Source organism: Corylus avellana, chromosome ca9 (assembly GCF_901000735.1).
Source record: "Corylus avellana chromosome ca9, CavTom2PMs-1.0".
In the NCBI taxonomy this organism is placed as follows: Eukaryota; Viridiplantae; Streptophyta; class Magnoliopsida; order Fagales; family Betulaceae; genus Corylus; species Corylus avellana.
This window is the reverse complement of record NC_081549.1, coordinates 19,578,903-19,588,220: the sequence shown is the minus strand read 5'-3', so window position 1 is coordinate 19,588,220 and position 9,318 is coordinate 19,578,903. Positions and strand designations below refer to the sequence as shown.

The 9,318-nt window shown below is 35.7% G+C and overlaps 1 protein-coding gene across 1 annotated transcript; it reads left to right on the top strand.

Annotated features, from left to right (window-relative positions):
- Window positions 1-4,987: 4,987 nt before the first annotated feature.
- On the top strand, window positions 4,988-7,135 carry LOC132161902 (L-type lectin-domain containing receptor kinase IV.1-like). The gene has a single exon (XM_059572121.1). It carries the CDS (start codon window positions 4,988-4,990, stop codon window positions 6,992-6,994), a length of 2,007 nt encoding a protein of 668 aa, XP_059428104.1. The 3' UTR covers window positions 6,995-7,135.
- The last annotated feature ends 2,183 nt before the right edge of the window (window positions 7,136-9,318 follow it).

Here is a 9,318-nt window from a genome sequence, read left to right as displayed (position 1 = left end):
CAGCTACAGTGCCAACTGACACGTGGCAGCAGAAATTGATTTTTTATCTTAATTTTTTTTTTTAAATCAAAATATTAAAAAAAAAAAAAAGTGGGGGGGGGAGGTGAGACATTTGCAGAATTGGTTGACCACCACCAGCCATGGGGTGTGAACCACCCATTTCCAGCCAAGAGATGGCTGAGCTCCCTGTGCTTGATCAGTGAACCACCCGATGTAGGGGTGGTGGGCCTGCCAAAAAAAAAAAAAAAAGGGGGAACCGGTGCATTTGGGGGTGGCCAGACCACCCCCAAGGGGCTGGGGGTGGTTTCGACCACCCCATACGGGAATTCAAAACAAAATTCTTATCTCCCTTCCCAACCACCCTCAACCACAGCCACCCTCAACTCTTTAAAAAAAAAAAAGGTTTAACGGTAAATCATTTTACCTAAAGACAAACCATTAGAACACTTACAATTTGCTTACCATCTTTTCGTCATTGTACCTGGAGTAAGTTTTGAATATTCATTTTAAAAATTTAGTTTAAATTGTGTTAATTATGTTTATATATGATATATTTTCCTTCTATTATGCCTTACAAAATTTCATTTACTCTGTTGTTAAGATTTACTTTCTATTCTTGTACTATGTTCTTTTGCTTGATTCTTAGGATATTCATATTGTTGAAACACATAAAACTTTGAATGCAAAGATGCCCTTTTGTGTTAATGAGAATTTTCTGGACTTTTGTTCTCATTTTTAATAAAAACATTATGTTTTCATTTTATTTTTATTTTTTAAAAAAAGTCTAAAAATTGTTCCCTACAAACACAAAATTCTCATAATATTAGAACCCACAAAAACTTAGATAAACAGCACAAAGAAATAGATAAAACAATACCATGTTTATCCCCAGAATTTGAATTCTCAGCATAACTGAAAGATTATCCACAGAATTTCAATTCAAACAAAATATTACAATAGATATTGACACACATCTTTATAATTAAAAACCCACAAAAAATTTGAGATTAAAAACTCAAACTCAATTACATTGTCCTTTAAGGGTCGGAGTATTAAATATAAGCATAATATGTAAAACCCACAAAGATAAAAATGAATTTAAAAATAAAATAAATAATCCCATGTTTATCCCCAGAATTTGACGCACATCCTTATCCAGCGAACAACTCTTAGGAAATCTCAACATAACTAAAAGAATACATTTTTAATTTTTCAAAATAAAAAATCATAATATTTTCACCTATGTCACATTCCCACAAAAAAAAAAAAAAAAAAAATTAATTAATTAATTACTTTTTAAATGTCTAAGCCCCCACCAATATGATATATTTTCCTTCAATTATGCCGTACAAAATTCCATTTACCCTGTTGTTAAGATTTAGTTTTTATTCTTGTACTATGTTCTTTTGCTTGATTCTTAGAATACTCATATTGTTCAAACACATAAAACTCTTAATGCAAAGATGCTCTTTTGTGTTAATGAGAATTTTCCAGACTTTTCTTTTCATATTTAATAAAAACATTCTGTTTTCATTTTTGTTTTTTCAAAAAAGTCTAAAAATTATTCCCTACAAAATCAAAATTCTCTTAAAAACTGTCATTCACAATTTCCTAAAAATTGCCTTTGTGCGGTGAAATTTACTTCTACCCTTAATACAATTAAAAAAAAATAAAAATAAAAACGAAAAAAGAAAAAAGAAAAAAGACATATAGTTCTAACTTTTCCCACAAAAGCTAAATAAGTTCTTGAATTAATTACTTATAATCCGTTAATGCCTTTTCATTTTTTTCTCGCTTTCAATTTCTATTGCAGTGTACGTTTTGATCACTGTTGTCTTCGTAAATGCTTTTGATATTAATTTAATTTATAACCAATTCCAATTTTATAAATGATTAAATGATTTTAATGATTTTTTATGATAATAAGAACTCAAAAAGTTTTAGAACATTTTGATAGATACTCATTTGGAATTTTTCTGCAGTTTTTACATGAGCTTTTTCTCTTCATTATCTCGAAACGTTTATTACTTATAGTTCAAAATTTGGCCTTCAAACCCAAATGTAGAAAAAAGGAAAGTAGAAACAACTTATAGAAAAGAAATTGGGAAATAACTCCACCACTTGATCATAATTTGCATGCTTGAACTTTTACTATATATAGTTAATACTTATTCACATTGCCTCATTTTTACTTCTTGCTATGACTATTTGATATCTGTTCAAAATAATGTCCTAATTAAATAATTTCAAATAGATTTCCTTAAACTCATAAATGAAAAATTGTTCTTAAGCTCATTATTGCGTGAATGTTATATTAGAATATAACATGGGGTAAAAAATAACATGTTATATTATAATATAAATGAAGCAATATGTTTATTGGTAATATGGGGTAATAAATTATCTTTTTTCTCAAATTTTTAGAATTCTAAAATCTTCTTTATCATTTTTTTTTTTAAATGACACGTAGGAGAGAAATTGACTATAAGTTAGATTTACGTTGTGACCTTAACATTTTCCTTAAATGGAACTGTGCGTTTGAATTTTTTAAATTTTCAATAAAATAGGCTAATATCATCACATGTGTCATTTCATTTAAAATCAAAGCACACGTATTTTTTTCAAACTACCCTAATTAAATAATTTCAAACCGATTTCCTTGAACTCATAAATGAAAAATTGTTCTTAAGCTCATTATTCCATGAATGTTATATTAGAATATAACATGGGTAAAAAATAACACATTATATTAGAATATAAATGAAGCAAGATGTCCATTGGTAATACAAAGATTTAGCAGAACTGGGTCTTGAAAAAAAGACCAAATTAACCATAGGTCTAATTAAAAATCTAATATTAATAACCTCTTATACCAAAATATTCTGTCATTATAAAATAATTTGCAAAATATTTCCTTAGGCTCATTATTTGATATTTGTTGCATTAAGAATAGGTCATGAGGTTTAATGCTCACAAAAATCTCAAACTCACACCTTTTTTTTTTTTTTTTTTTTTTCTGTCATTTATCCACTCACTAATTATTATTATTATTTTTTTCCATCACGTCATTTTAAAAAACAACTCGTGCATTGCATTGGGTACAAACTCGTTATATATATAAAGAATGACTTAAAGTTTAAAATATGATCTTACAAAAAAAAAATTTAAAATATGATACTCTTATATTTTAAAAATTTTGGGAATCTCAATCCGTCATTGTTTAGAAAATATCAAAATAAAAGAAAGAGGAGTGGTGTATGTCAGGTCTACCATTACGGGGCCTGGCGCTGATTGGCCATGCCCATTTTACAAAGTGGCACTGGATCTGGATCTGTGCGTTCTACCGAGACAAGTCGCAAACGTTGACTGGAGCTGTGCGTTCTACCAAGGCAAGTCGCAAAACGTTGACCGTATCTGTGTCCCCTTGTGGCTCACTGGCTGCTACTTCAAATCAGCTTCCATCATTCAACTATTCAGAGATTCCCGCCCAGAAAAAAAAAACAAAGAAAAAAAAAAAAAAAAAGTGTTAAATACTAAAGTAGTCCATAAAATTTCACAAACTTTATTTTTTCTCTCTTGAGATTTTATTTTTATTACAGGAAGTTTTTGTGGTTTTGATAATAGACCAAGTTAGTCCTTCGTCAGTTGACTTAACAAAATTCCACGTGGACCAATCAATTAAATGTTGACACGTGGCACCTATTACTATTTTTTTTTTTTAAAAAAAGTATTTTTTAAAAAAAACAAAAACAAAAAAAAAGGGATTGGCCACTCCCAGTACCCACTATGGGTGGTTTCGGCCACTCCCTTGGTGCCCAGAGCCACCCACATCCAGTCAGGTCTCGGCCACCCCCAAATGGCCAAGAGCCACCCCCAATCTTTTTTTTTTTTTTTTTTTTTTTTTATAGCAGGAAAAAAGGAAAAATGTGAGCAGTTATTACGGCCGCTGATGAGATCGTGGGTCCACGCCCCAATTGGTAAAAGCGATGTATTTAGCCGAAGCTACCCCCAACCAGCCTTGGGGGTGGCTTCGAGGGCCCAATTTAAAAAATAAATTGGGGATGGCTTTCTCCGCCTAATATTTTTTTAAATTTTTTATTCATTTTTTATTATTTTAATTTTGTTTTTTTTTTAATATAAATAATTTTTTAATAATATTTTATTAGTGGCGTAATCTGGACCGTTGGATGAAAATCAACGGTCCAGATTAAGAATTTGATAACCTTGGATTCCCTCAGGAATTCGAAGGGATCCTGGTCCAACTTTAGAATGATTGCTTTCACTAACAAAGATCCTACTTTTAATAGAAAATCTACCAACTATACAAGAAAGTTGCTTTATCCATGCAAGGAATTTGTGGGAATCCTGGTCCAACTTTAGAACGATTGCTTCCACTAACACTGATCCTACTTTTAATAGAAAATATTCTACCAACTATACAAGAAAGTTGCTTTATCCGTGTAATCAGATTACTCTCAGCACTGAACTTTCAACTTGCCAACATTAATTTTTAATACAATGTTTTGTGTTCTATACGAATTAAGTCTTATTTTAATTATATGTATATAAATTGTTGAGCATTTATTTTAGCAAACTAATTTTCAATTAACAAGCATTTAAATGGGTGCACTGCCATGGCTTCCGCTTCGATGGAGTGGAGCTGAAATTTTAGAGGAATTCAAAGCGTTATCCATAAATTACAGAATTGATATTACTACGTTGTGGCGGCTAAAAAAATCGTTTGCAAATGGGGCGAAACTTCGTGTATTAAAATAACATGTAAACTTTGTGTATTAAAAATCTTTTGCGCGGCAAATTGGGTGAAACTTCGTGTATTAAAATTTAAAGTTATTATACTCGTAGATTCAGCGACCCAGTACACACGCTGCATCAGTCATCAAGCATCAAATAACATGTAAACCAACGCTACATGTCTTAAACTTGAGAGTGGCCGGAACTGCATGTGAAACCGTAAAAAGAGGGAGGGATGTTGAGTATAGCCATGTTCATGTCCAACCTAGTATTGCTTATGCCTCTCCTAATCAGCTTAGTAGCCTCCGAATATACCAGCTTCACCTACCACGGGTTTAGATCGGCAAATGTAATCCTAGACGGCACAGCAGAAATCACTTCTAATGGCCTTTTGAAGCTCACAAATAATGATACAGCGCGTCAAATGGGTCATGCTTTCTACCCCTATCCAGTAAGTTTCAAGAAATCGTTGAATGGCACCGCTTCCTCCTTCTCTACGACCTTTGTATTTGCTATCGCTCCTGAATATCGCGGTTTGGGCGGTCATGGAATTGCTTTCGTGATTGCTCCCACAAGAGGGCTCCCTGGAGCACTCCCAAGCCAGTACCTTGGCCTTTTCAATAGTAGGAACAACGGTAATGCCACCAATCATGTTTTCGCAATAGAGCTCGATACCGTCCAAGACTTCGAGTTTGATGACATCGATGATAACCATGTTGGGATTGATATAAATGGGTTGAAGTCCGAGAAATCTGCTACGGCAGGATACTATGTTGATGATTTCTATGAATCGTACTCAACTCCCGTTAGACTTCGAGGTGGCCAGCAAATTCAAGTTTGGGTGGAATACGATGGTGTCGAGAAGCAAATCAATGTTACTTTAGCTCCACTTACTGTCGATAAACCCGTTGCTCCGCTCTTGTCTTTGTCCCGTGATCTATCACCGATCATTAAAGACAACATGTATGTTGGCTTCTCGTCCTCAACTGGCCTGTTGGTATCAAGCCATTACGTTTTGGGTTGGAGCTTTAAGGTGAACGGCCATACTCCAGAACTCGTCATTTATAAACTTCCCATGGTGCCATGGATATCAAGAGATAAACGGATGTCTAAATTTTTGACAATAGGGTTGCCTGTGATGGTTACTTGTTTAGTCTTGGTAGCAATTTCAAGCGTAATTCGTGTCATAAGAAGGAAGATGAAGTTTGCAGAATTGCTGGATGACTGGGAGCTTGACTATGGGCCTCAGAGGTTCAAATACTATCATCTTTTTGTTGCTACAAAAGGATTTAGTGAGAACGAGCTATTGGGTAGGGGTGGATTTGGTAAGGTTTATAGAGGTGTACTCCCTACCTCCTATATTGAGATTGCGGTGAAGAGGATCTCCCATGAATCAAGGCAGGGAATGAGAGAATTTGTTGCAGAAATTGCCAGTATGGGTCGGCTCCGTCACAGGAATTTAGTACCACTCTTGGGGTATTGCCGGCGAAAGGGAGAGCTGCTTTTGGTGTATGACTACATGCCCAATGGAAGCCTAGACAAGTACCTCTTTCACCAACCTACGCTCACTCTGGGTTGGAGCCAGAGATTTGGAATTATAAAAGGTGTAGCGTCGGGGCTGTTTTATCTACACGAAGAATGGGAGCAAGTTGTTGTTCATAGAGATGTCAAGGCTAGTAATGTCATGCTGGATGGTGAGCTGAATGCTAGATTAGGAGACTTTGGTCTAGCAAGATTTTATGACCGTGGAAGTGACCCTCAGCCGACCCGTGTGGTTGGAACCCTTGGGTATATGGCGCCGGAGCTTTATCGAAGCGGCAAGGCCACAACAAGCACCGATGTGTTTGCCTTCGGGGCCTTTTTGCTTGAGGTTGCTTGTGGAAGAAGGCCAATAGAGCGAACAGAGGATGTCCTTTTGCTTGATTGGGTGTTTTCTCAATTGAACCGAGGCGAAATTCTTGAGGCAGGGGATCCAAATTTGGGCACAGATTATGTAGCAGAGGAAGTAGAGTTGGTATTGAAACTTGGGTTGCTGTGCTCTAATTCAGAGCCTGCAGCTAGGCCAAGCATGCGCCAAGTTGTGCAGTTCTTGGAGGGGGATGTTCCTCTTCCAGAGTTACCGTCCGTTGGTCTTTATGCCAGTGGCTTATCGTTCGCCATGTCTTATCCGGTGGCTTCTATGGACAAGGTGTTCACGCCTTTGTCTTTCGTTGCAGATTCGCTTCTCTCGGGCGGTCGCTGATTCTTAAAGTTTTTGTTATCCATTGTAAGTTTGTTTGTGACCATTAAAGTGTGATTTTTTGGAATGATCAACTATAATTTATTTCTTTAAGGTTGTGCAGCATATGTATGAACATGGGCCTCTCTGATCATATATTTTGCAACTTTGCATGCTCCTATATCCGTCGAAATAGATGTATTGGGAGGATAATAATTCATTAGCGTTTTGGATTCATACTGGAAGCTATTATTAAGGAATGGATTTCACCCCTTGAAAACAAAAAAAAAAAGTACTTATATTCATGTCCTGTGATGGAGATTAGACTTTTACATACGTATTATACAGCATGAACAGAAATGGGTATAAGGTAATCAACAGAAGATGTTTTATAAAATGTTTCTCACACTTTGTGTTGAGATTTCAGCTTGTATTTATAATCTGTCATATACAGTAGACTACAATGATAAATACAAAATTCAAAATAGCTTTCCTACCCTATTTCTATCATGATATTGAGTTGCTGCATTATCTTGAAGTGCTGGATTTGAGTTGCTGCTTCTATCCTCTGCATTATCTTTAGGAGTAGATATCAAATCCGACCAGCATTGGATTCTCCGGCGAGAACCGAATAAATGTTGTGATCAGTGTATCTGACTGGCCTTGGTGTTTTGCGGCGAGATCCGATTAAATCATGGTTGTTCAAGTTTCCGACGTGTTTTCTATTGGCGTTGAAGTTTTTTATTTAATTATCTTATTTGTAGTGTACTCCAAGCTGTTCTAGATTGAGGGAGAGTGTTATAGTATGTTTTTCTAATTGTTTTTTCATTTGCTTGTTTCTTCCAAGCTGAATTCATATGATGTATATGCTCCAGCTTGAGGAGGAGTGTTAGAACAAATATTAGGGTTTGAGTCATTAAGGTTTCAAGGGTAGTTTGGTCTTTGTGTCAGTAGGGTTTAGCCTATATATTTGGTTGTTTGTATTAAGTTTAATAAGCCTAATAACATAATAGCCTTCACCTTTTGTGCATAAACTGTTCATACAAACTTTAACAGGAAGAAATTGTCTCAAACCCCAAAGTTTTACGACAAGGGTTTCTAAATTTCGAAATTCAGATGAACACTTTGTTAGTGCATTTAGTTTGTCTTCAAATCAAATAGCCACTTTAGTTTAAAAGTATCTCAAATGGTATATCTGAACAATTTGTAAACGCAGTTAGTCCTTCCATCCATGTTCTAATATCCAATAACATGACCGAGTGCCACGTCAAACCCTCTCACAATCTCCCAAGTATCCCATGCACCATATCATTTATCATATTGGGTTTTAGAGTCCTTCTCCTATGTGTACTTAGACTCCTTGTTTGACTTATAGTAGTAGTTCTAGACCAACATGTAAAAAGAGAGTTAAGCTTCTATATAAGGAACAAACCACAAGGTGAATTTGTGTGTGCCAAAAACAATTGAGAGAAAGAAAAGGTGAGAGCACCAAGAAAAAGAGAGTTTTTTTTCTCCTTTTGTTATTATTCTCCTTTGGGCAAAATGAGAATTGGGTGTATTTGGGGCTTTGGGTTTGAGTGGTTTTCTTGCCCTGTTACTCTTTTGTACTCATCTTTTGATAGTGGATTTTCTCCGGGTCGTCTCCGCCAATGGATGTAAGCTTGTTAAGCCGAACCATTTAAATCTTTGTGTCGTGTGTGATTGCTTATCTCGATTAATAACAACTTGGGATCGGTTCTCGCTGCAAAACACCAAGGCCGGTTGGATACATTGATCCCCAACAACAACCAACAACTATCAACAATTATATATCATATGATTAACCAACAAGTTTCGTCAGAAAATAGATATTGGAAAAACAAAAAAACTTCGCCAGAGCTACGCCGAAAACACGACGAAACTTCGTCGGAGCTTCAGAACTGGCCGTCAACACACAGAACAGGCCGACAGTACCTAAAAACAGAAGAAAAACATTGAAAACATAACAGAAACAGTCACTGGCACTACAAAAAAAAAGGGGTTTTCTGACGTGTGCTACAGTGTAATTTTTTTGCCACCTCAGCAATTTTCTGTCATGTTATATATAAAACGTCAGAAAAATTTTTCCTGACGTGTGAATAGTAACACGTCAGAATTTTCTGACGTGTCGGACACTAGAACACGTCAGGAAACTCATGTCAGGAAAAAATGGTTTTTTTGTAGTGTGGAAACACGTCGGACCTTCGCCGGAGCTCGCCGAAGAAGACAAAAAACTCCGGCCACTACAGAACATGCCGGCCATCATACCCAGCAACAAAAACTCGCACCCCAGCAGCAACTACAGTGCTGATTTTTTTTTTTCGACGTTT

Bases quoted from the DNA above. Each gene is read 5' to 3' on its own strand.
- LOC132161902 (XM_059572121.1), top strand. From the start codon at position 4,988: ATGTTGAGTATAGCCATGTTCATGTCCAACCTAGTATTGCTTATGCCT.